The 24,761-nt window shown below is 44.6% G+C and overlaps 2 protein-coding genes and 1 non-coding gene across 4 annotated transcripts in view; 1 reads left to right on the forward strand and 2 right to left on the reverse strand.

The window, feature by feature from the left end:
- Positions 1–9,668: 9,668 nt before the first annotated feature.
- On the reverse strand, positions 9,669–9,775 carry LOC122690991. The gene has a single exon (XR_006340242.1). It is a non-coding gene; the product is annotated as a U6 spliceosomal RNA (small nuclear RNA).
- A 1,879-nt stretch (positions 9,776–11,654) lies between these two features.
- On the forward strand, positions 11,655–16,586 carry TSR2 (TSR2 ribosome maturation factor). The gene is made up of 5 exons (XM_043894983.1): positions 11,655–11,786; positions 11,950–12,040; positions 14,562–14,653; positions 15,206–15,379; positions 15,608–16,586. Exons 1-5 carry the CDS (start codon positions 11,703–11,705, stop codon positions 15,740–15,742), a joined length of 576 nt encoding a protein of 191 aa, XP_043750918.1. The 5' UTR covers positions 11,655–11,702; the 3' UTR covers positions 15,743–16,586.
- Positions 16,552–24,761, reverse strand: part of FGD1 (FYVE, RhoGEF and PH domain containing 1) — a 44,555-nt gene continuing 36,345 nt past the window's right edge. For both annotated transcript variants that reach the window (XM_043894978.1, XM_043894977.1), the window contains 6 exons: positions 21,124–21,154; positions 20,520–20,621; positions 20,043–20,168; positions 19,704–19,865; positions 17,998–18,141; positions 16,552–17,479 (listed from right to left, as the gene is read on the reverse strand). In XM_043894978.1, the coding sequence (XP_043750913.1) occupies positions 17,174–17,479; positions 17,998–18,141; positions 19,704–19,865; positions 20,043–20,168; positions 20,520–20,621; positions 21,124–21,154 (871 nt within the window). In that variant the 3' untranslated portion in view covers positions 16,552–17,173. The remainder of the gene's footprint in view (positions 17,480–17,997; positions 18,142–19,703; positions 19,866–20,042; positions 20,169–20,519; positions 20,622–21,123; positions 21,155–24,761) is intronic.

Here is a 24,761-nt window from a genome sequence, read left to right on the forward strand (position 1 = left end):
AGGGACCTCTATCTGGGAATTATACTCTGAAGAACTCAATTTGGAGGCATCAGCTGGTCTACTGGCATAGTTAAAGGGGGCTTTCCTGGTGGCTCAGTTCGTAAAGAATCTGCCTGCAATCAGGAGACCTGGGTTAGATCGCTGGGATGGGAAGATCCCCTGGAGAAGAGAAAGGCTACCCACTCACTCCAGTATTCTGGCCTGTAGAATCCCCATGGACAGAGCCTGGTGTGCTACAATCCACGGGGTCGCAAAGAGTCAGATACAACTGAGCGACTTTCACTTCATTCACTGGATGTGAGAGACTGGTGCTCCATCTAGCAGTTTATTCTGATGTTACTGTGATGAACCCTGAGTTTTGTTTTGGTGAGGGTTCAGTGTGGTCTCGGTATGGGGGTCTGAAAGTTTATTCTGAAACCTAAATCTCTTGTACACAGCCTGGGGAACTTCTTCAGGAAGGTTAGGCAGGATATTTGTTCTGGAGATATCATTTTGGTGGTTTGACCTAGAAACTGTTTGAGTCACTTACCTTATGGTTGCCTGTCTAGGGACTCAGGCATTGCTACCTTAGTACCAGGATCAATCTCACAATACTGCTCAATCAGGAGCTATATCTGAATCATTCATTGTTGGGTGGTCAGCATGAGAATTTGGGTTTAGAGTGCTGACTCACTGTGGCTCAGATATCAGCCCATTCTAGAGGGTTCAGCATCTCATCAGAGATGCTAAGGATGGTTTGAGCCATATATGAATGGTTTGAACCTTATGTGAATGGTTTGAATAAGACAAAAGCCTTTATTTATTTCATGTAAAAACAATCCCAAGGAACTGCCCTTCTCTTTCATTCAGATCTCATTGGCCAAAGCCTATATATCACATATCAAATAGCTGTACCCAGTTGCAAGGAAGACTTGGAAATATCTTTTAGCGGGGCTTGCTTATGCCCACTCAGCTAAAAATATGGATTCTGTTCCAAAGAAGGAAAGGGACAATGCAAGTTTCAGTGTAAAGCTAGCAATCTGGCTACACAGGTAGCAAGAATCCTGGGATTCTCAGTCTGAATCCCTGGTCCTGTGAATACAATTTTGTGTACTGATTCTGAGGGTATGAACTTAAGGTCTAGATGATTGGAAGCTCATTCTGGGGAATCAGTTTCATGATCACAGTTGAGAGACACTGGTCTACAAACATACTCTAAAGGATTCAGTTCAATTTCTGAGTCTTTGGACAGTATGGTAGGTTCAGCCCACAGAATCCCATTCTTGATGTTCACTTTATAGGGGGCTTAGTCTGGGGGTGCTAGAGATCATAGTAGTATTTCAATATGAGAGTTCAGGGGCTTTCTGTCAGTCCAGTGTTTAAGACTCCACACTTCTACTTCAGGGGGTCTCGAGTTCGATTCCTGATCAGGGAACTAAGATCCTGCATGCCACTCTGCACAGCCAAAAAAAGAAAAAAACCATGACTTCAGAGTTCAGTTTAGGAGCTTGATTGTTGGGATTCTACCTGAGAGCTCAGTCCAGGGTCTGTCTGATCTGTATCACCAGTCTGGTGCTTCATTCTGGGCTTTGGGTTTGTTTTGTGGGCCCAGAGTTTGGAGGTTCAGTCTAAGGAAAGTGGCTTAATTTGGGGGATTAGCCTTCAGCCATCATTTTCGGAAGTCAGTGTAGAGTTCTCAGTCTGGAGTGTTAGGACTCCCTCTAGGGATATTTGTCTAGGAATTCATTTTTGGATTATGTCATGACAGCTCAGACATTGGTAGATATCTGGGGGCTCAGTGTGGGAGCTTCCTCAGTGGGGGTCTTAAGAGGAGCCCATTCAGCGGCAGTTAGACTGGGGGCTCAGTTTTGGCAGGTACTTCTGTGAACCTAAGCTTAAAGTTTTCGGAGTGAGAATTTCATCCGGCAGCCTTTGGGGGGTCCACAAGGCTCACTCCCTCTTCCATACAAGCCTGTGAGAACTCACTCAGACTGGGCTGTTAGTCTGAGACTGAGACCTTGGAAGCTCATCTGGGGGCACGCTGGCTCCTGATCTCAATCTATAGGCTCACTCTGAAAATGGGAGTTATGGGTCTTAAACACTGACAGCTCAGTCTGGAGAAATTAACTTCACTGTCTCATTCCTTGGAGCTTGTGTTAGTTCTGAGAAGCAACACTAAGATGGGGTTAGTGTCACAAAAGTGGGCACACTTTTATCAGGGGGGATGCCCATGAGAGAAAAGTCACTGGAACATAATGCAGTCTGACCCAGACTAAGAAGAGAAGGAGGGAAGGTTGAGTGAAAGAGCTCTAGAGTGCTGTGCAATGTATGGGAGATTTGGCAAGACTGTCTGGGATACCTTGAACCAGTCACCAAAGTATCCCTGCCACACTCAGTCATTGGCTGAGAGTAGCTCATGAGAAGTATGGTCTCTGCACAAATGAGAGGAGCGATTTAAGAACACAGCAGCTGGGGCTCTTGATCAATTATGCTTCCTGAAGTTCAAAGTCTACAAGATGCATCCTCATCGCTTTCATGGGTTGCATACTGGTTGTTCTCTCTGAGGATTCCCTCTAGGGCTCTTTCTGGGCATGTTATTTGGGACATTAGGTTTTCAGTCTGAGGGAATCTGTTTCAGAACATGGGATTAGTTTGTACTTTCGGTGGGGGGATATCTGTGGCCTCAGTGTGTGAGGGGTCCTTCTGGGAACTCAGTCTGGGCCCACTTCAAAGGTATCACCCCCATTCTCCTTCAAGGAGCTAAGTTTGTGGTCTTAGTTCTATGGCTCTGCCTAGAGGCTCATTATGGAGAACCTGACTTTGAGGGTTTAAATGTAGACAGTTCACTTTGAGACACCTAAGGATTCAATATGGGAGCCTGATTTATGGTCTGAGATATGACTGAACCTCTCACTAAGGGAGTGCCAGGCTCAGGGCTCAGTCTGGGTAGCTGGGTCTGGCTGGCTTTGGGAGGCTCAGATACTGGGGGCTCAGTCTGGGACATTTTAGTCTAAGGAGTCATGACTAGGGTATCTCAATGTGATGACCTTACCTGGGAATTTCTGCCTGGTGGGTTGTCTTGGAATCCTAAGTAGGGTCCTTGACTGAAAATTTTCATCTGGAAATACACTCTGCATTTATACTCTAGCTGTTCAGTTTGGCAGTTCAACCTGCATTTCAGTCGTGGAGCTCTGTCTGAGGTCTCACACTGGGGACTGAATTTTGGTTTAGGTTTTGGGAGTTTAGTCTTTAACAGATCAACACGGTCATCTTCATCTGAAGGCCTAAGGTAGCCTGAAATGTTCCCTCTAGAGGGATCTAGAAGTGTTTAACCTGGGATTCATGGATTTATAAAGCATCATATATATAATTTGGAATGTCTATGTATATGAATACTAAAAAATTTTATTTTCACCAACCTCCATTTGAAACTTGACATTTTTTCCATAATGAATGTAGGCAACTGACCACAGTAGTATTAGCAGTACATACGACTTTGTCACTAATACACAGATATGTTTCACAGAAGATCTCTTAAAATATTGTTTACATTCATCATTAATTTGAAATCATAGTAGTCATTTAACCTGTTAGTGAAACTGTGTAACTCAGATTGGGACTTGAACCCATATGCTGGGACTCAAATCTGGCCAAAACCCACGATCTTTTGATTGAGATCAAATACCTGGTCTCTGGACTTAATGAAGCTCAGGTTCTTTATATCTCATTGCAGAAAGAATTCAGTGAGATATGAAGTGGTAAGTAAGAAATAGACTTATTTAGAGAGGTACAAATCCATAGAAAGAATGTAGTCTGTTTCAAAAGGGAGAATGGCCTTGGGAGAAACACACTCCACAGAGTGTGGGCCATCTCAGAAGGTGAGAGGCCCCAAAATATGGCATGGTTAGTTCTTATGGGTCAGGTAATTTCATAGGTTAATAATCTGAAGGATTATTCCAACTATTTTGGGGAAGGGACAGGGATTTCTAGGAATTGGGCCATCGCCCACTTTTTAGCCTTTCATGGTCGGCCTCAGAGCTGTCATGGCACTGGTGGGTGAGTCATTTAGCATGCTAATGTGTTACAATGAGCAAATAATGAGGCTCAAGGTCTACTGGATAGTCGACTATTCTGCCATTTGGACCTAGTTGGTTCCAACCAGCTTATGTCATGTCCTCAATGGCTGTCATTCTTTTAAAGTTTGTGCCCTGCTCCTTCCCTCCTGTTTCATTAGTTGTTTTTGTTGTTCAGTCACTAAGTTGTGTCTTTGTGACCCCGTGGATGGTAGCTCACCAGGCTCCTCTGTTCTCCACTATCTCCCAGAGTTTGCTCAAACGCATATTCATTGAGCTGGTGATGCTATCTAGCCATCTCATCCTCTGCTGCTCCCTTTCCTTTTGCCTTCAGTCTTTATCAGCATCAAGGTCTTTTCCTGTGAGTTGGCTCGTCACATCAGGTGGCCAAAGTATTGGAGTTTCAACTTCAGCTCCAATGAATATTACTTCCAATGAGTATTCAGAGTTGATTTCCTTTAGTATTGACTGGTTTGATCTCCCTGTAGTCCAAGGGACTCTCAAAAGTCTTTCTCAGCACCACAATTTGAAAGCATCAATTCTTCGACACTCAGCCTTCTTTATGGTCCAACTCTCACATCCATACATGACTACTGGAAAAACCATTAGTAGATCATGGTATTTAATGCATTAATAAAGACGTATATATATTGGGAATTCCCTGAAGGTCCAGTGCTTAGGACTTGATGCTTTCACTGCTAGGTCCTAGGTTGTATCTCTGGTCGGGGAACTGAGATCCTACAAGGCGTGCTCAAAAAGAAAAGTATGTTACAATAAATGTTTATAGTATTTTGGTAAATTGTATTTTAATATAATTGGTTTCCTCTGTAACTCTATATTTCAGTTTATGCATTTAAGAACATTATTCTGAGAAAAAGTATACTGTCTACACCAGATTGCTAGATGCTAGATGGGTTCAAAGCACAGTTTAGTTCAGTCACTCAGTCATGTCTGACTTTTTGTGACCCCATGAACTGCAGCACACCAGGCCTCCCTGTCCATCACCAACTCCTGGAGTTCACCTGAACCCATTTCCATCAAGTCGGTGATGCCATCCAACCATCTCATCCTCTGTCATCCCCTTCTCCTGCCCTCAATCCCTCCCAGCATCAGGGTCTTTTCCAATGACTCAGCTCTTCGCATCAGGTGGCCAAAGTATTGGAGTTTCAGCTTCAACATCAGTCCTTCCAATGAACACCCAGGACTGATCTCCTTTAGGATGGACTGGTTGGATCTCCTTGCAGTCCAAGGGACTCTCAAGAGTCTTTTCCAACACCACAGTTCAAAAGCATCAATTCTTCAGTGCCCAGCTTTCTTTATAGTCCATCTCTCACATCCATACATGACCACTGGAAAAATCATAGCCTTGACTAGACGGACCTTTGTTGGCAAAGAAATGTCTCTGCTTTTTAATATGCTGTCTAGGTTAGTCATAACGTTTCTTCCAAGGAGTAAGCGTCTTTTAATTTCATGGTGGTAATCACCATCTGCAGTGATTTTGGAGCCCAGAAAAATAAAGTCAGTCACTGTTTGCACTGTTACCCCTTTTATTTGCCATGAAGTGATGGGACCAGCTGCCATGATCTTAAGTTTTCTGAATGTTGAGCTTTAAGCCAACTTTTTCACTCTCTTCTTTCACTTTTATCCAGAGGCTCTTCAGTTCTTCACTTTCTGCCATAAGGATGGTGTCATCTGCATATCTGAGATTATTGATATTTCTCCCAGCAATCTTGATTCCAGCTTGTGCTTCATCCAGCCCAGTGTTTCTCATGATGTACTCTGCATATAAGTTAAATAAGCTTGGTGACAATATACAGCCTTGACGTACTCCTTTTCCTATATGGAACCAGTCTGTTGTTCCATGTCCAGTTCTAACTGTTGCTTCCTGACCTGCATACAGGTTTCTCAAGAGGCAGGTCAGGTGGTCTGGTATTTCCATCTCTTTCAGAATTTTCCACAGTTTATTGTGATCCACACAGTCAAAGGCTTTGGCATAGTCAATAAAGCAGAAATAAATGTTTTTCTGGAACTCTCTTTGCTTTTTCGATGATCCAGTGGATGTTGGCAATTTGATCTCTGGTTCTTCTGCCTTTTCTAAACCCAGCTTGAACATCTCGAAGTTCACGGTTCATGTATTGCTGAAGCCTGGCTTGGAGAATTTTAAGCATTACTTTGCTAGCATGTGAGATGAGTGCAATTGTGCAGTAGTTTGAGCATTCTCTGGCATTGCCTTTCTTAGGTATTGGAATGAAAACTGCCCTTTTCCAGTTCTGTGGCCACTGCTGAGTTTTCCAAATTTAAATTTGTCACTTTCAATCTCAAGGCAAAGTCTCAGGGTTAATTCAGAGGCCTTGGTTTGTTGGAGCCTAGAATTGGGCTCCCTTTGTAGGAATTTCTAGTGGGTCTATTGTGATATTGTGATTTATAATAAAAATGTATATTGGAGAGTCCCTTGGACAGCAAGAAGGTCAAGCAAGTCAATCCTAAAGGAAATCAACCCTGAATATTCATTGGAAGGACTGATGCCCAAGTTGAAGCTCCAATACTTTGGCCACCTGGTGGGAAGAGCTGACTCACTGGAAAGGACTGTGATGCTGGAAAAGATTGAGGGCAGCAGGTGGAGGTGACAGAGGATGAAATGGTTGGATGCTGTCACTGACTCAACGGACAGAAGTTTGAACAAACTCCAGGAGATGGTGAAGGGCAGGAAAGCCTGGCGTACTGCAGTCCATGGGGCCCCAAAGAGTTGGACACGACTGAATGACTGAGCAACAACATTGAGTCTTCAGTTCAGTCGCTCTTTGCGACCCCATGACTGCAGTGCACCAGGCTTCCCTGTCCATCCTCAACTCTCGGAGCTTGCTCAAACCATTCCTAACACAGAGTTCCTAAAACCTTTGGAATTTCCTCTGAGAAGAGTGTGATAAAAGGCCTCTTTTGTTATGTTAATGAAGTGACTTTTTTGTGGAGCCAACCACATGATTAGGGTTGGCACTTTCAGTCCCTCCCCTCTACCTCAAGGAGGGGAGAGAGGCTGGAGTTTGAGTTTAGTTACCAATGACCAATCATCTAATCAATTGTACTCTGTGCTGGAACCTCCATAAAACCCCAAAGGAACAGGTTCTGAGGGCTTCTGGGTTGATGAACACGTGAAGATTCCAGGAGAGTGTCATGCTCAGAGAGCTTGGAATCTCCTTGTTCTCTTCCATTTGGCTGTTCCTGAGTTATATCCTTTTATAATAAACCAATAATCTAGTAAGTAAAATGTTTCTTTGAGTTCTGTGAAACAGTCTAGTGAGGTGAGGGTCATTGGGACTCTGATCTGTGGGCCTGGGCCTGTGGGTCAGAAGCACAGGTGACAACCTGAACTTGGGAATCCGTGTCTGTAGTGTGGGGGCAGGGGTGGTGGAGAGGGTGCGGAGAGAGGCAATCAGGTGACTGAGCCCTTAACCTGTGGGATCTTCTGTGATCTGGCATTATCTCCAGGCTTCCCTGGTGGCTCAGACAGTAAAGAATCTGCCTGCTGGGTTCGATCCCTGAGTCAGGAAGATTCCCCTGGAGAAGGGAATGGTTACCCACTCTAGTATTTTTGCCTGGGAAATCCCATGGACAGAGCAGCCTGGTGAGCTACAGTCCATGGGGTCACAAAGAATCGGACACAACTGAGCTATTTTCACTTTCTTTCTTTCCAGGTTGATAGTATTGTTGCAGAAACCAGTAATCGAGAAACCAAGCACCGCACTCGGAGAGTTGGAGAATTCAGGTTTATTATGCCGATGAGCCCAGAGGAGTTAACACTCTAAGCTCTGAGCCCCAAACAAAGGTGTTACAGATTTTTTTTGGACCTACTATAGTGGGCAACACTAGCTGCTAATAGGCTGGTTTAAACTAAGGAGTTTCACGCACACGGGAACAGAAGTCAAGATGGGGAGGGGGATGCCTGACCTTTACATGGACATGATTAAGCAGGTTGGCAGGGGCTGGACAACTGCAAAGAGCAGGACAAGGGTGAGTGAGATAAACTTCAGTTCCTAGTATTGTAAGTCCCCACTTTCTGAGACTTCGTGAGCTACGCGATCCAGACTTTGCAAGGAGCAAGCTGAGTTACAGAGGCAGAATGAGCAGGAGGTTATGTAAAATTTTAACTTTTCCTCTTCAGTATCAGAATTGAGTTGAATTGTAGGACACCCAGCTGATGTTGAAGAATTGCTTGGTGATGTGGGAAAACCCAAGACACATACACTGCAACTGGTGACTAGAATCTTACCTACTATATGTACGTTTGAGGCTCTGGGAAGTCACTCGAAAGTGGGAAGTCACTCAGAAGTGCTTAACCTCAGTTTCTCCATTTGGGCCTCTTTGAAGTCAATTTAAGTTGGCGAGTCTGTAGGAATGAGTCTCTAGAGCCCCGTAGGAGTTGATGCCTCCTGAGATGATCAGTCTGGGAGTGCTCATGATTATCATCACACATCACATTGTTTTCTGCTTCTGTTTTTTTGTATAGTTTCCTCAGCATTAAAGGCTGTTTCTTTTAGAAACACACTCCTATCCTCATCTACACAAACTTTATCACCTGGCAAAATTCCACTCAAACTTTGAGGCATTATCTCTCAGAGGCTTACCATAATCCCCAAGGCTGGATCAGGAACCCCCTCTGCTGGACTCACATGGGCCCCCGTGCTCCTTTCTCCTCTAGCATTGCACAGAGATGGACTTATCATAAAACTAATAAAATTAAAGCCTCTTCTCCTCACACTTGCAAAGACCACATTCAAGTCCTTGGTTGTTGAGCACTGTAAATTTGAGAAGTACTTAAGACTTGTCACTGTACAACAACAATCAAAATATAATGGAATTTTACACCTCACATGTAAAAAAAAACTATATAGAAGTTTTCCCAAATATAACAGTCTCAAATTTTGTATCACTAATAATGAACTGTGAAGTTGAAATTTTCCTAAACTACCAATAACAAAATATTTTGATCAGTTAAATGGAATTTAATTAAATTGAATTCCTTTTATTCTTTCTTGAAAATGTTATTATAAAATAATTGTTCTTTGCTTACAGAAGGATATCAAAGTGCACCCAAAAAAGAAAAAAAGGAAACGTTAGTAGAGAGATGAGTTAGGCAATTAATAACAATATTTTATTTTTCTAGTTTTGAGGATGTTTTGTGGCACTTTTCAGTTTTTTAAATTGGAATTTGTAAATTCTAAAATTTCTTTGATAAATCTAAATTGCTTTCACTTAAATTTGTACTATTTTTCTTAAAGACAGCTTTCAAAATTCTGTCAACCTCAGGCCTTTCAAAATCTGCATTCACCCTCAGCACTGATCATAGTCTATGGTCCTGACAATCTTGCACACCAGACTGTAAGCTCCTTGAGCATCTGACCAAACCCTGTGACCCAGCAGCACTCAGCACAGGACCAGACACAGAAGCACCAGTACTGTTTGCTAACCTAGTCTAGCCCAAAGTTTGCATCCTTTGCTGTGAGAGGGAATCACCTATAACACTTTTCTAAAAACAATTTTATTTAGATATTATTTATATACTATAAACTTCACCCATTTATTTTATTTATTTATTTTTTTGGTTTGGCATAGTTTATTAAAAATATGGAACGCTTCATGAATTTGCGTGTCATCCTTGCACAGGAGCCATGCTAATCTTCTCTGTATCGTTCCAATTTTAGTATATGTGTTGCCGAAGCGAGCACAACTTCACCCATTTAAAAAGTACAATTAAATGGTTTTTGGTTTATTTTCAGAGTTGTGCAACTATATTTGTTTGCTAGAGCTGCCATAAGGAAATACTCCAGACTGGTGGTTTTAACAACAAAACTTTATTTTCTCAAAGTTCTAGAAGCTAGAGGTTTGAGATCAAGGTATTGCTAGGTTTGGTTTCTTATGAGGCCATTTTCCTTGGCTTGCAGATGTGTGTTCACATGGTCATCTCTCTGTGCATGCATCTGGTGTCTCTCTCTGAATCTCCTCTTTTCTTTTTTTTTGGCCTTGCCACACTTCTTGTGGGATCTTAGTTCCCCGACCAGGGATCAAACCCCCCTGTGTCCCCTACAGTGGAAGCTTGGAATCCTAAATGCTGGGCCATAATCTTCTCTTCTTCTAAGGTCACCAATCATATTGGACTAGGGTTCACTGTATGACCTCATTTTACCTTAATTATCTCTTTAAAGACTCTGCCTCCAGATACAGTCACATTCTCAGGGGGTAGGGCTTGAACATATCAATGGAGGGGGGTGGGCGGAGAGGACAGGACTCAGGCCCTAACAGCAGCTGTCACCACATCTAATTTCAAAACATTTTCATTTCCACTAAAAGAAACCCTATACTCCTTAGGAGTCAGGCCCCATTTTCCCCCTTCCCCTATTCCTAGGCAACAATTAATCTATTTTCTGTCTCTATAGATTGGCTTATTCTGTACATTTCAGATAAATGATACCATACAATATATGCGCTTTTTTTGACTAGCTGGGAGTGATGTCACCTCTTTCATTCCTGATTTCAGTAATTTGAAATTTCTCTTTTTTTTTTACTTAGTCAGTCTAGCTAAAACTTTGTCAATTTTGTTGATCTTTCCTAAAGACACTACTTTTGGTTTTACTGATTTTCTCTATTGTTTTTCTACTTTCTGTTACATTTATTTCCTCTCCAATTTTATTATTTCCTTCCTTCCTTCTGCTTGCTTTGGGATTACTCTATTCATTTTCTAGTTTCTGAAGGTGGCAGATCAGGCTATTCATTTAAGGTTTTTCTTCTTTTTTAATAGGGACATTTATATCTGTAAGATTCCATTTAAGCATTGCTTTAGCTGCACCTCATAAATTTTGGTGTGCTGTGCCTTAGCTTTCAAATTATTTCAAGATGTCTTCTGTTTTCCCTTATGATTTTTTTCTTTGACCCATTTGTTACTTAGAAGTGTGTTAAAATACACATATTTGTTAATTCCACAAACGTCTTTCTGTTATTGAATTCTAATTTCACCCCACTGTGGTTGAAGAACAATCTTTGTATGGTTTTAATCCTTTTAAACTTATTGAGGGCTGCTTTAGAACATAACATATGGTCTGTCCTGGAACATGTTCCACTTGCACATCAGAAAAATGTGTATTCTGCTGCTGTTGGGTGGAGTGTTCTGAATACATTATTAAATGCAGATTTGTAGGCATTGCTACCTGAGGTTGCTGTCCAAGGGCCTGAAATCTACATCCTTAATAAGTTCCCCACATCTTCTCTGCGCATTACCCTTGTGTCCCGAATTCATGGACCTAGGCGTCCTCCACTCCTGGCTTCCTTAGATTTAATTACAGGTGAGTAACAGTGTTGGTTGGTGAAGGAAATGGCAACCCACTCTAGTATCCTTGGCCTGGAAAATCTCATGGACAGCGGAGGCTGGTGGGCTGCAGTCCATGGGGTCGTGAAGAGTCGGGCACGACCGAGCGACTAATGCTGACTTAACAGCGTTGGTGTCATCGATTCCTCGACAGACTTTTCTATTGCTCTTGTCTTGCTATCAGGTCAGCGGAAAAGCGAATCTGCATCCTCAAGCTCGGCTTCCGACTCCTTCTGTCTGGGCGGTACTGCGCAGGTATTGGCCCGCCTGGGGGTCACGTGGTCCGCGGCCGAATGATGGCGGACGCTGGTGAAGATTCGCGAGCCCTCTTCGGAGCTGCAGTCCGCGCGGCGCTGGAGGCCTGGCCCGCCTTGCAGGTGAGCGGAGCCGCAGCTGGGATAAAGATTAGGGACCGGGAGAGAACAGGAGTTGGTTTAGCGAGCCGCCTGAGGCTTGGTTGGGCGGCATAAAAAGGGGAATTCTGCGCCACTGCAGGCTGGCTCCCGGACTGACGTGGTGGGCTTGGGTCTGTATTCGCAGATCGCTGTGGAGAACGGCTTTGGAGGTGTGCACAGCCAAGAGAAGGCTGAGTGGCTCGGGGGTGCAGTGGAGGAGTATTTCTTCCGCAACGGTGAGTGAATGTAAGGCTCTGGGACTTGTCTCTGTGGGGGCGTGAGGAGGAGGAGGCCGCCGATTCTGAGGAGGCCGCCGATTCTAGTGAGTCCGCACTTCTTGAGCAATTGTCGGTTGGTACCTGAGGGCGAGGTGGAATGAACGCAGGCTTTGAAGTCAGAATCCTGAGTTCGAATGCCTCATGGGCCGTGCCATTGACTCAAGGTATCATGCTGGACAAGGATTATCGCCTCGCCTCGGTACTCAGTTTCCTAATTTGTAAAATGGATGTAAAAGTATCTACCAGCGCGATCCTATAGAAACATATTAGTCGCATCATGTAATTTAAAATCTTTCAGCCGCCACGTTAATAAAGTAAAAAGAAGCAGATGAAATGAACTGCCCACCTCAATGGATCCAAAATATTTCAACATGTAGTCAGTATAAAACGCTATTAATAAGATGTTTTACATCCTTTTTTAGTATTAAATTTTCAAAATCTGGTGGGTATTTTGCAGCTTTAGCACGTCTCATTGTTTTTTTTTTTGCCTAGCCACATTTTAAGTGCTCAGTAACCACATTTGACTATTTGGACAGCAGAGATCTACATCTTTGATGCACCTTGAGGGTCGTATAAGAACAAAGGGTCCTACAGGGAGTCTTTTACAAAATAAGGTTTTTTACAGATTTCTTCATTTAGTTTTTTAGTCTTGGAGGTGACATTAGGCGGAGTCCTTTCTCTCAAGAAAATTTACCATCTAGTGAGAGATCCAGATAAGTAAATAGGCATTTGCAGACAGGGTGATAGGTGTTCTAATAATGAGGAGCTCAGGATGCTTGGGTAATGTGAGCTGGAGGAAAAGGAGTCTTTTGGAGATCTTTAGGGAGTGGTGGTGATTGGGCTGAATCTTACGGGATGAGAAGGAGTTAACAAGGAGGGGAGGCAGAGAGAGCAACACTCAGAAATAAGTCCTGTGGTATGAGGAGATTATGCGTTATATTTGGAAAGTGGTAGGGAGCTCAGTGTTAGAGTAGGGATGTGTGTGTGTGTGCTTGTGGGTATGTGGAAGGGAGGAGTGGTGGAGAATGAAGATGGGAGATGGGGAGGCTCCTGGAAAAAGAGTGAGACGTGGAAGGCCTTATGTGCCTTTGATTTTTGTCCTTTAGGCCAGCGTTTGCCAGAATGCATGCTTTGGAAGACTAGTTCTATCAGATGTTCAGTGAAGAAAAAACTTCTCCAGTCAAATTATATAAGGAAAGCTCTTTTCTTCAGCTCTTACTTAAGAGTCACAGTAATCATTAACATAGTAAAGGCTTGGATAAGGACAAGAACCACCGAAAAGAAACCTGTTTACCTTTGTTTCCCTTTAGTTTTCTTTGAATAACTTCCCTTAAAATCCAGGAGGCCAGTTATTTTTCAAAAGCAGAATATAAAACACTGCAGTTAGGTGATTAAAAATTCATGAGCAGGATCTAATAGGATGGGGTTTTCTGGCTAGAAAGTTCAGAAAGTAGTGCGGAGCATGGACTTTAGAGGGAAAGACTAAGGAGAGGGCTGTTTCTGTCTAGAAAATGATGAGGCCAGAACTAGGACATTAGTCATGGGAAAGAAGGGATGGCTCTAAGGAAATTGTTTGACTGTAGATGGGGAGGGAAAATGGGGCAGGTTTCTAGTTTGAGTCACTGGGTGGCTTAGTTGCCTTTCATGGACTAGAAGAACACTGGAGAATGAAAATTAGGTTTGGAGGGTAAGATGATGAATCTGGCTTTGGATATGGAGGGTCTGAAGCACCTGTGGAACAGGTGGAGCGTAGCCTGGGTTGGAGACTGATTTGGGGGGCATTAGAATGGTAGGGAAAGTGAAGGGGGTGAATGAGTTCTCCCAGAGGGAAGAGAGAGCAAGGAGCTTTGTGGAAGACTTTCTTGAATTATTTTCTAATTCAGAAAAAGTAGAGCATGGGCCCATAAGGTAACTGAAGCTGAGAGAGGAAGTCTCAGCTAAAGTCATACAATAGGACATTGAGGTCAAGGCTGTGATGATTTCATCATGGCAAGTACTGAACATCCATTTCTTCTTACCTATCCCATTGGTCTGTGGCCTCCTGTGTCGGTGGAATGCCTGTGCTAGGCATTGTTTGGGTGACTTCTCATAACAGACCTTCAAGGAGGTTACCATTAACCTCACTTTGCAGAAGAGAAAACAGGCTTGGAGATGAGTAACTCACATGCTCAAGGTCACGTGGAGAGGAGGCTGGTTAAAATAGGCCAGCTGAAAAGGTGAGTGTGGATGGAATGCTGCAGGAATAGAGGACTTGGAAGAATGCAGGAGATTGGAAATTAGGTATTTAATGTTTGTTTCTTTTTCTTTTTAAAAACCATGTTAAAACCTGGAATGTAGAACACTTTAGCAAATAAAAGGCTCATTAAATCTTTACCCACCAATCAGATGTGGATCCACCAAGTAGGTACTTAAGAGTAGTGGGCAAGGGTGATGAAGTTGGCTGGTCTTTGACCAGAGGACTTTATCCTTTCATACTCAGCTGACTTGGAGCTAGATGAGGTGGAGGACTTCCTCGGGGAGCTAATGATGAACGAGTTTGATACAGTTGTGGAGGATGGGAGTCTGCCCCAGGTGAGCATGTCATGGATACAACTACCATCTTCCTGCCTGCAGCCTTTCTTCTCCCTGTCTGTTTTAGATGAACACTTTTGGCTGTAACCATTCTTTTCTTGAGTCCTGTGCAAGAACTTGACCTCCTGTTGCCTAAAGGAAAGTCTAGTCTTCCCAGGCCTTTCAAATCCTACCTGTATTATTTCTCTCCATGTATCATTCTCAGTCAGGTCTGTTTGTCACCTCCATCTCAGGGGCACAACCAGGCAGGTACATTTCCAAATGTTCTGGTTAACATCACTACTCCTGCTAGGATTGCCTTCCCTTTTTACGTCTTCTGTCTTTCAAACCCAGTTCTAGTGCCTTCCGTGCTAGGAGGGCCTCCTTCAACACTTCAGGCCCTTAATGAGCCCTTCATATGTGGTTGCTTCATTAGTCAACTCCTTGGGGGAGGAAAGATCCCCATTCTCTTCTGGAAAATTCCAGACCCCTCCCCACTCTTGCTGCAAACACGAGCTGGTTGTATTGTAGGTTCTCTAGAAAATCGAAGTTGGTTGAATGTTTTCTTGGTAGGTGAGCCAGCAGCTGCAGACCATGTTCCACCACTTCCAGAGGGGTGATAGGGCTGCTCTGAAGGAGATGGCCACTCTCATCACCCAAAGAAAGTGCAAGGTCAGAGCCACTGCACTGACGACAGCCGGAGAGACTGATGAGGACAATGATGCGAACAGCATGGAGCAGATGGAGGTGAAAGGGGTGCAACTCTTGGGTGTGGAGATGTAGATATTTTCAGTCTTCTGGGAGATTAGCTAATTTCACAGGGAACTTATGGGGGTGGTGGTTGTTGTATTAGTCATAAAGGGCAGGAAATTTTCCCAAGGTCACACAGCCAGTCCTGGCAAAGCTAGGAGAGCCTGGGTCTCCATTGGCCATAGCTGGGGGTTTATTTAGCTCTCTCTTGTATTTCTCCTCTAGGTTGCAGCTACGAATGATGGGGCAGCTACAGATGGGGTCTGCCCCCAGCCTGAACCCTCTGGTCCAGACTCCCAGACTATTAAGGAAGAGGATATAGTGGAGGATGGCTGGACCATTGTCCGGAGAAAGAAATGAACGGGGCTGGAAATGGTCTGGGTTCTTGTATGCTAGTTGTTTGGGATTTGTTTGTAGGTTTTTTGTTGGAGGGTTGCAGACCTGTGGACTGGTTATCCCATATCCACCCTTTCCCTCATTCCCTTGTCCAGCTTCTTCCAGGGGAAGAAGAGCCCAAGTGTTCTTGGACTTGGGGTGGTCTGAATGATGAGGCCTGATTTCCCAGCAAAGTGCCTCTTGGGTGCAACCAGTGTGAAGAGGGAGGGATGAGTGGGTGTGGGAATGACTGGAGGGGAAGCTAAATGCTGGTTGATAGTAGGCAGGTGAATGTGTGAAGGGAGAGAGCCAGCAGGAGAACCAATATTTCTGCTGGGTAAGGAATGGTGAGATGAGCTTGCAAATAGAAGAGAGATTAGTTGAAGCTATGAATGAAAGTAGCTGTGGTACCTCTCCCTCCCCCGCCCCCACATAGAGCAGCTCTGTGCTCCCGAACCTCCCAGGGATGTTTCCTTCCTGCAGCCCAGGGTCCAGCCCTAGGTTCCTTCAGGATGTCTAAGACCTTGTCTAGGCAGTGAGCTCAGGGGACCTGGGCTTTGTTTTCTGTCTCCTCCAACCTCTTTCCAGACACCTCATCCCATCGAAGTCACCTCAATAAATAATACCTTATTGTTTAATTTGTGGCTTGACCTGTGAGTAGTCTTGGAAGCATCCTTCTGGGAGCTGAGCTTCAGAGCTCAACAAGGGAGCAGTTTCTGGGCCTATCCTAACAACCTGGTACTTTGGACAAACAGATGCACAAATGGAGCACAGCCACGCTCTGAAAGTTTCCGTAAGCTTGAAATAAACTGTATTTTTCTTTAAAAAACAAAACAGAGTATTCTTTGTCCTCCCCCGTGTTCCCCTGTCCTGCCCAGTGGCCCTGCCATGGGTCTAGACGATAAAATACTGGGTAGCCCTGGGGGCCAGGTAGAAGCTGTAAGCCATGGGAGGCAGGAGGGGTCTGGTCACCACCCCACATAGCATCATACATATGAAGACACTGGTTGAAAGGGCAGGGGTGGGCCAGAGCCATGGGGTCTGTGGCAGAGCTGGCACTTGAATCCAGATCTCCTGCCTTTGGTGCTTTGGAGGGAATTGGGTGGAGGCAGGATCTGTAGGGTATTGAGGGGTTGGGGGAAAATGGCCTAATTCAGGCAGGTCTAGCAACAGCCCCCACCCTCCCTGGGGGGACAGGGTTTAAAAAAAATTAACCACACTGTACGAATATTTTTTAAAAGCCCAGGTTTTGTGAAAAGATGAATTAAAAAAACCCGAGACCCAGCATTCAGGATTGAAAGTGCCCATGATGGGAGTTCAAGTATTGACTGAGCTGGGAGGGTGGGAGCTGGGGCCCTTAATTGGACATGGGCAGCTAGAGTGTGGGGCAGAGGGTCCCAGTTACCCACAAACCCTCTAGGTCTTATCTCGGGTCTGAGGGGCTTCGGAGGGTTCAGCAGTGGCTGCTGAAGCTGCCACTGGCACCTCCTCCATCTCTCTGTCCTCAGACAGTGTGGGCCCTGGGCAGAACGTGTCCCCACGGCCTGCCCGGCCAAGCACAGCCATCCAGCGCCGCTGTAGCTCCTCTGTCTCAGGACTGAAGTACCAGCTCAGGTGGCTCTGGGTGATCTTGAAGACATGCCTTCTGTCGGGCCGCTCCCCTGCCTCAGGAGGCCCCACCTCAAAGCCAATGAGGGGCAGGCTGCGCTGCGCTTTCACATCCTGGAGAATAGGGACAGAGCTAGGGTCACCTTGGGGTTGGGCTTCTCACTGGTTTTGCATCTTCTAAACCCCTTTTTTTCTTTCCCTGCTCAAGAACCTTATGTGGTTTAACTGAGCAACAGGAAAATGTCTGAACTGGGGCTAGAACTGCAGGCTGGTTCAAATACCTCTTTCCTTCCACACCCCAAGCCAGCTAGGCTAGTCTTGAGCATATAATGTTTTCAGGCCTTTGGGCTGTTGCCCTCTTCTCCATCTTGCCCACTCCAAACTGGATTAAGCAGTATCTCATCTCCATTTCAGCTTCCTTCCCCTATAACTCACCCCACTTAGCCTTAGGTACGTTGATCCATAATCACTCCTTGTCTCGAGCCAGTTTTTGTCTCATAAGGGTGGGGGCTTCTGATTTCCCCTTAGGTTCACACTATCTTCCAAGGCCAAGGAGAGGTGAAGGACTGAGAGGAAAGGAGAGTAGCCTGGCTTTGCCAGGTGGCTGAAAGGACCAGGAGAAGGATGCATACCTGAGGAGCTCCGTAGATGTACAGCACCAAGGGTTCGTTCTCAGGGACCACAAACCATGCCTTGTGCCAGCCTTTTCCACCCTTCTCCATGTAGTGTAGGAAGCTGCAGATGACACTGTTCTCCGCAGCCACTGAGGCCTGTTTCTGTGACCAGAGACATGAGGGGCATCAATATTGATAGGAGGCCTACCTTGGCTCCAGCACCCCCTCAGCATAGGGATTGCTATTCACATGTCTCAGGAGGATCCTGAAGCTCAGGTGGCAGGAGTGATTTGCCCACTGTCAACCCAGTGAGGGAGAAGGCAATGGCAACCCACTCCAGTACTCTCGCCTGGAAAATCCCATGGATGGAGGAGCCTGGTAGGCTGCAGTCCATGGGGTGGCTAAGAGTCGGACATGACTGAGCGACTTCACTTTCACTTTTCCTTTCATGCATTGGAGAAGGAAATTGCAACCCACTCTAGTGTTCTTGCCTGGAGAATCCCTGGGACGGGGGACCCTGGTGGGCTGCTGTCTGTGGGGTCGCACAGAGTCAGACATGACTGAAGCGACTTAACAGCAGCAGCAACCCAGTGAGATTTGAAATTCAAAGCCAGGCTTATCTGCTGGATTCGGGCCATGGCTACTGCCTCTAAGGCTTGGTGGGAGGGGTGTGTAAGTCTCAGTGGGGGCCCCTAAATGTCAGTCAGGCATTCTTCCATCAGTCCATTTATTCTTCAAGTCATTTATGCATTTACACTTCATCTTTTTTTCAATCTTCCATCACATGCATTCCCTACACTCAGTGAGAAGCAACTTAGTATTGTGGTTAAGGGGTGGGTGGGTAAGGCAGTCAGGCTCAGAATCCCACCCCTAGATGGAAATACTGATATACTGACTTGGAAGGAGAGCATATAGGGCTGTTCTGAGGATTAAATTAGTTACTATATGTAAAGTGCTTAGAAGAATGCCTGGCATGAAGTTAGCTTTCTTTAAGTGTTAAATAAATACCTCAATTTAGTTACAAAGCATAAGTTTATGTATGTGCATATATCTAGAAAGATAGGAAGCATAAGCATTAATGTGGTAATCTCTGTGTTAAAGGAATTTGTAGTAGTAGCATAGTCACTAAGTGATGTCCGACTCTTTTGCAACCCCATGGACTGTAGCCCAACATGCTCCTCTGTCCATGGGATTTCCCAGGTGAAAATACTGGAGTGGTTTGTCATTTCCTTCTCCAGGGGATCTTCCCAACTCAGGGATTGAACCCGTGTCTCCTGCACTGGCAGGTGGATTCTTTACCACTGAGTTACCAGGGAAGCCCTGGGTTAAAGGACTATGGTGTTTTTACTATTTTTGGCTATGACGTCTAACTTTCTTCAAAGCACATATCTATTGTAATAAGAAAAGGTATTTTGTTAGTTAAAAGAAAATCCCAGCTCTGCCACTCACTGTGTAACCTGGGCCTCAGTTTCCTCCTTTGTAAAACAAGAATAGGAAAAGCATTGATAGATAAGTTACTGTGACGATTAAACATCTAAAGCACTTAAATAAAAATTACTCTTTGACTCACTTTTGTACTCATTTTACTCACGCGAAGCCTGGATCACTTGGTTCAGTGCACGCACGTGGTATTACAATTTCAGAAATGCCCAGGCCTTAGTCACCACTGCATGAGTGGCTGGGGCCCCTGTGGTCAGTTGAGGGTTGAGGGGCCTGGCTCTTACCTCCAGGATGGACCTCCGGCGCTGGGGTGTATGCTGGCTGCAGGCTGGGCTGCTCCCGGGTACCCCATGCAAAGCCACGTAGCAGTCAGTGCACACACGGTTGGAACGGTTGTTGTCATAGACAAGGCGAGCCCGGAACTCGGAGCACTTCCCACAAACCACCTGGGATGGCAAGTGGGTAAGAACAGCCTGATTCCAGTGGGTCTTCCTCTTCAGTGTACCAACTCCCACAGTGGACTTCACAGCCTCCCCCTACTTAGAGGGTGCCCTCTTAGAAGTGGGCCTTTGGGTTGCCAGCCTGTCTGCTCCATAGCTCTGCCCCTGCCTCTCAACACTTACATGTCCGCAGGCCTTGCAGTGGTGCCTGCGTTTGGTGATGGAATTGAAGGGCTCCTGGCAGCGCATGCACATGGTGACTTCCTTTTCTCGGATGGGCGTAGGTGCCCGCTTTCCAAGATCCACATTCTGGAGAGAGAGCCAGGTCTCCAGTCAGAGAGTCAAACTCAGACTCCCCAGCCCAGTCCATCCAGCCCTCGCCCAGGCTTGGATCATCACTGGTAGGCAACAGACAGATTCAGAAGACCTGCCTTTGAGTCCTGGCTCTGCTCTACTTCACTGTGCTACTGAAGACCTGTCACTTGTACCAATACTTTCCAGGCATTGGTTTCCCCAATAATTTCTCTATGACCCTACCAACAGAAGCCTGTGCTTCTGCAGTCATCTACTGCCTCTCCGGGAAGAAGAGAGGAGTATCTCAAGGTAAGGTGGCCACCTGGAGGGGATCCTGGTGCAGAAGGAGGAGATATGGACTCTTACCGGAGAGTTGGGGGGTGTGTCTTCATCTTCCCTGTTTGTGGAGTTTAATAGCTTGAAGGTCTCCAGCGTCTGTTCATGCTTCAGGAGGGTAGAGTTGATGGCCTGGGAGAAGTGTAAGAAATAAGAGGTCAAAACACAACTATCTATTTCCACCCTTACCTCACTTTCCTATAAACTAGCTTGGAGTCAGAAAAGTTGGATTCTAGACCCAGCTCTATACCTTGCTAGACGTATGACCTTGGGTAAGTCCCTTCCCAAAATCCAGGTCTCAGTTCTTATATTTGTGAAATGGGGGAAGGGGATCAGTGGCTGAAAAACCACAGAAGGCCTTCCTGGCAAATGTCTGGGATTAAATGTTTTACAGGGCTTAACTCACTGAGGTTACACCTTCAGAGGAGCCAGCTTTCTAAAGAACTGGGTAGTTTCTGCTTATCCTCTGGACCTCAGTTTGCTTATCTGTAAAATGGGGATGGTAAAATTTACTGGAAGGCAGATGTCCAGGCCCATTATGGTCAGATGTGAATATTAGGGGAGAGCCCACCACCCCCAGAAGACCTGTTAATACTCTTCCAGCCCCCTACCACAAAGCCTTCTTAGATGTTACCTGGACCCAGTCTTTCTTCTCTTCCTCAGTCCTTGGGTAGGGAAGGTGGTGGGGGCAGGGGGAAAGAAAGATGTTGGGTTAGGCAGGCCAACCAAAAGCAATTGGAGTGGTAAAGAGCAGATGTTTTGGAGTTGGAAAGATCTGAGTTTGACCTTGCTTCTTCACTTACCACTTATGTGACCTTAGGCAAGTCATATAACCTGAGTTTACTTATTCAACAGTTACTAATACTTTCCAGACTCTGTGCTAGGAGCCTGGGCCTCAGAGCAGACCCTACCATCAAGGAAGGAGCTCATGGGGGCAGACATGGACAATACAGGGGAATCAGTGCTGTGACAGAGGGAAAATGGGGCTGAGGAGCCCAGGAAACTTGTCCCATCCTGGAGTTTGGGTGGGGGCTGCTAAAGATGGTTTCCTCAAGGAGGTACTAGCCCTCAAGTAGAGGGGGTCAGGGTGAAGTGTGTGAATTAGCATACAGAATGTATAGGAAACCATGAATAGTTCCCTGTTTCTGCTAGAATGTCAAGTTTGAGAAAGGAGGGCAGTTTATTTTTTTTCACTTGTAAGAATGGATGATAATTACCAGCCTGAGTTGTTCTGAGCAGTAACTGGAAAGTGAAAGTTGCTCAGTCGTGTCCAACTCTTTGTGACCCCATGGACTATACAGTTCATGGAATTCTCCAGGCCAGAATACTGGGGAATTTCCCTTCTCCAGGGGATCTTCCCAATCCAGGAATCGAACTGGGGTCTCCTGCATTGCAGGCAGATTCTTTACTAACTGAGCTATCAAAGCAGTAACTGAGGTGATGTGTAAACTGCCCAGCACAATCCTTGATACACTAGGTACTCAATCAGTGTGTTGCCCCTTCCCTTTGCCTTCCTTCCCTAACTCTCCTGTCTGCCCTGGTGCAGGCCCATCAACAGCTCACTAGGAGTAGGGGCCAGCCTCTTGGCTGACTCCCGCCTGGCCTCCTCTAATCTCCTTCCACATTTACACTCCAGTGAAAGCCACTCAATCATGTCTGACTCTTTGCAACCCCATGGACTATACAGTCCATGGAATTCTCCAGGCCAGAATACTAGAATGGGTAGCCTTTCCCTTCTCCAGGGGATCTTCCCAACCCAGGGATCGAACCCAGGTCTCTCACATTGCAGGCGGATTCTTTACCTGCTGAACCACAAAGGAAGCCCATCTACACTTCAGACATCAAAAGTATTTTTCTAATATGAAAATATGACTGTATCCTTAGGATCATTTCATGAAAAATAAGGATGGGAGTCAATATTTAGCTACAAGAATATCCACTGCAATGCTATTTATTGTCATGAAAAATTAGAAGCAATCTGTGTCCAACAACAGGGGCTCAGGTTTAAAAAAAAGAAATGATGGTATACATCACTACTTCCACACAAGATAAGTGATAAAGCTGTTTATAATATGTTAACTCAAAACAACATATATAAAATAAACATAGCATTCCCTTTTTGTTTAAAAACACATGTGCCATGAGTGTTTACATTTGTCAGAACTCATCGGTGGTACACTTAAGACCTGTGCATTTCACTCTGAAAATTTTGCCTCAAGAAAAAGGAGGAGACCTTAAACAAATATTGAATGCTAGTTAATGATATGCATGCCAAAGTCTTTAGAGGTGAGGTGTATGATATCTGCAACTTACTTGGTGAAATGCATTAAAAAAATAAGATGGATTGGTAGGTGGATGAAATGATCGATTTGTGATAAAGTAAATATAGCACAATATTAACACTTGAATCTACATGGTGAGCTTGGGTGTTCACTGTATTTAAACTTTCCTGTATTTTGGAAAATACTCATAATAAAATATGGAAAGGAAACATTGTGTGTTTCTGTGTGTGCATACATATGCAAATAGAGGAGAAGCCAGAAAGAGTTTCTGCCAACACATTAGCACTGACTGTCTCTGGGTGGTACAGTTCTAGGGGATTTTACTTTATTCTGATTGTATTCTTTTTTACAAATTATTTTTTATTTATGTATATTTTCTAACTTCTTTGCACTAAACAATATAGCTTTTGATGTTTAAGAGCCACAATAGTGTTTTTGGCAGTGCATACTTAAGTATATAGGGGTGAAGAGTTATGTCTGTAATTTACTTTAAAATGGTTCAGCAAAATATTTATATGGCAAAAATATATACTGATTCCTAACTCAGTGCTTCTAAACCCTGGTGCCAGGTTGAATCATACGAGCAACATCACCTTCTTTGTTTCTGCTGGAAGAGGAAAGTGAAAGTGAAAGTCGCCCAATGGTGTCCAACTCTTTGTGACCCCATGGACTGCAGTCCATGAAGTCTCCAGGCCCTGATGCACATAATATTAAAATCACTTGGGGGAGCTTTTGAAACTCCCCATCTTCAGGCTATACCCCAGACACATTAAACCAAAGTCTCCAGGGCTGGGTCCCAGACATCAGTATTTTTTAAAGCTCCTCAGTTGATTCCTATGTCACCAAAGTTGAGAATCAGCTAAGTGGTGGGCATATGAGTATTTGTTGTATTTCTACTTTTCTGGTTATTTGAAATTTTTCATTAAAAACAACTTAAAGGGCAAAAAAGCAACCGCAAAGCAAACTCTGCATGCCTTCCCTCTGCTACTAGGAGAAAACCCTCCACTGCTCGGCGCACCTTCCGGGCCCAGCACCCCTCAGCAGCCCGCGCCTTCCCGTCCTAGCTGGTGACCTGTCCTAGTCATGTGGCTTGTCATTTAGGCTCTGTTGAGCCCTGACTGAGCCCCACATCTGCCCTCCCCTGGTTGTGCCTGTTGTCACTTTTGTTGTCACTTTCCTGGCTTCAGGCCTCTGAGATGCTTAGTCTCTCAGAGCATCAAACCCAACTGCCTTCTCTCATCTTCCAGGACACCCTCTAGCCCACATTCATCTCTCTCCTGCCTCCATGTAGTCCCAGCAATGAGAGTTCTGACTCTGATTTCTTAATTCTTTGCAGCCTCTCAGAAGTAGATCATCTACCCACATGCATTCACTCTCTGGCCCTGAACATGGCCTTGATACCCTATCACCAATTCCAGCTCTGCTTTTTTCTAGCTGCGGGATCTTGAGAAAGGTGTATAACTCTTCTGTGCCTCAGTTTCCTCATCTGTAAAATGGGGTTGATAGTAACAGAGGCTACTTCAAGGGTTTTGAGAGTTCAACTAATAAATTTAAACTTAAGTTAAAATTAACTTAAAACTGTGCCTGGCACAAGAGCAAGTGGTCATTAAATGTGAACTATTATTATAATCATTCAAGTAGGGAATGGATATGAAGGTCCCTTTGTTAAATGGCTGGACATTATTTTAAAAGTTGTTCTTTAAAGATTTTTTTATTATGAAAAATTTCAAGCATACAGAAAAGTAGATAGGATAACACAAGTACATTAAATATATATTCACTACATAGATGCAAATTTAAAAAATATTTTGCTATATCTTATACATATGTGTGTGTGTGTGTGTGTGTATATAGGCTGATATAAATCATTTAAAAATAAGTTACAGATATCATGATACTAAATCTTCAGCATGCATCACCAAAAAAAGGCCATTCCTCTATATCCTCGTATACCATTATCACACCTGAGAAAGTTAGCAATAATGCCCTG

Source organism: Cervus elaphus, chromosome X (genome assembly GCF_910594005.1).
Source record: "Cervus elaphus chromosome X, mCerEla1.1, whole genome shotgun sequence".
NCBI lineage: Eukaryota > Metazoa > Chordata > Mammalia > Artiodactyla > Cervidae > Cervus > Cervus elaphus.

Coding starts and splice junctions, on each gene's coding strand:
- TSR2 (XM_043894983.1), top strand. CDS start 11,703: ATGATGGCGGACGCTGGTGAAGATTCGCGAGCCCTCTTCGGAGCTGCA. Junction 11,787..11,949: donor AGGCCTGGCCCGCCTTGCAG/GTGAGCGGAGCC, acceptor CTGTATTCGCAG/ATCGCTGTGGAGAACGGCTT. Junction 15,380..15,607: donor ACAGCATGGAGCAGATGGAG/GTGAAAGGGGTG, acceptor TTTCTCCTCTAG/GTTGCAGCTACGAATGATGG.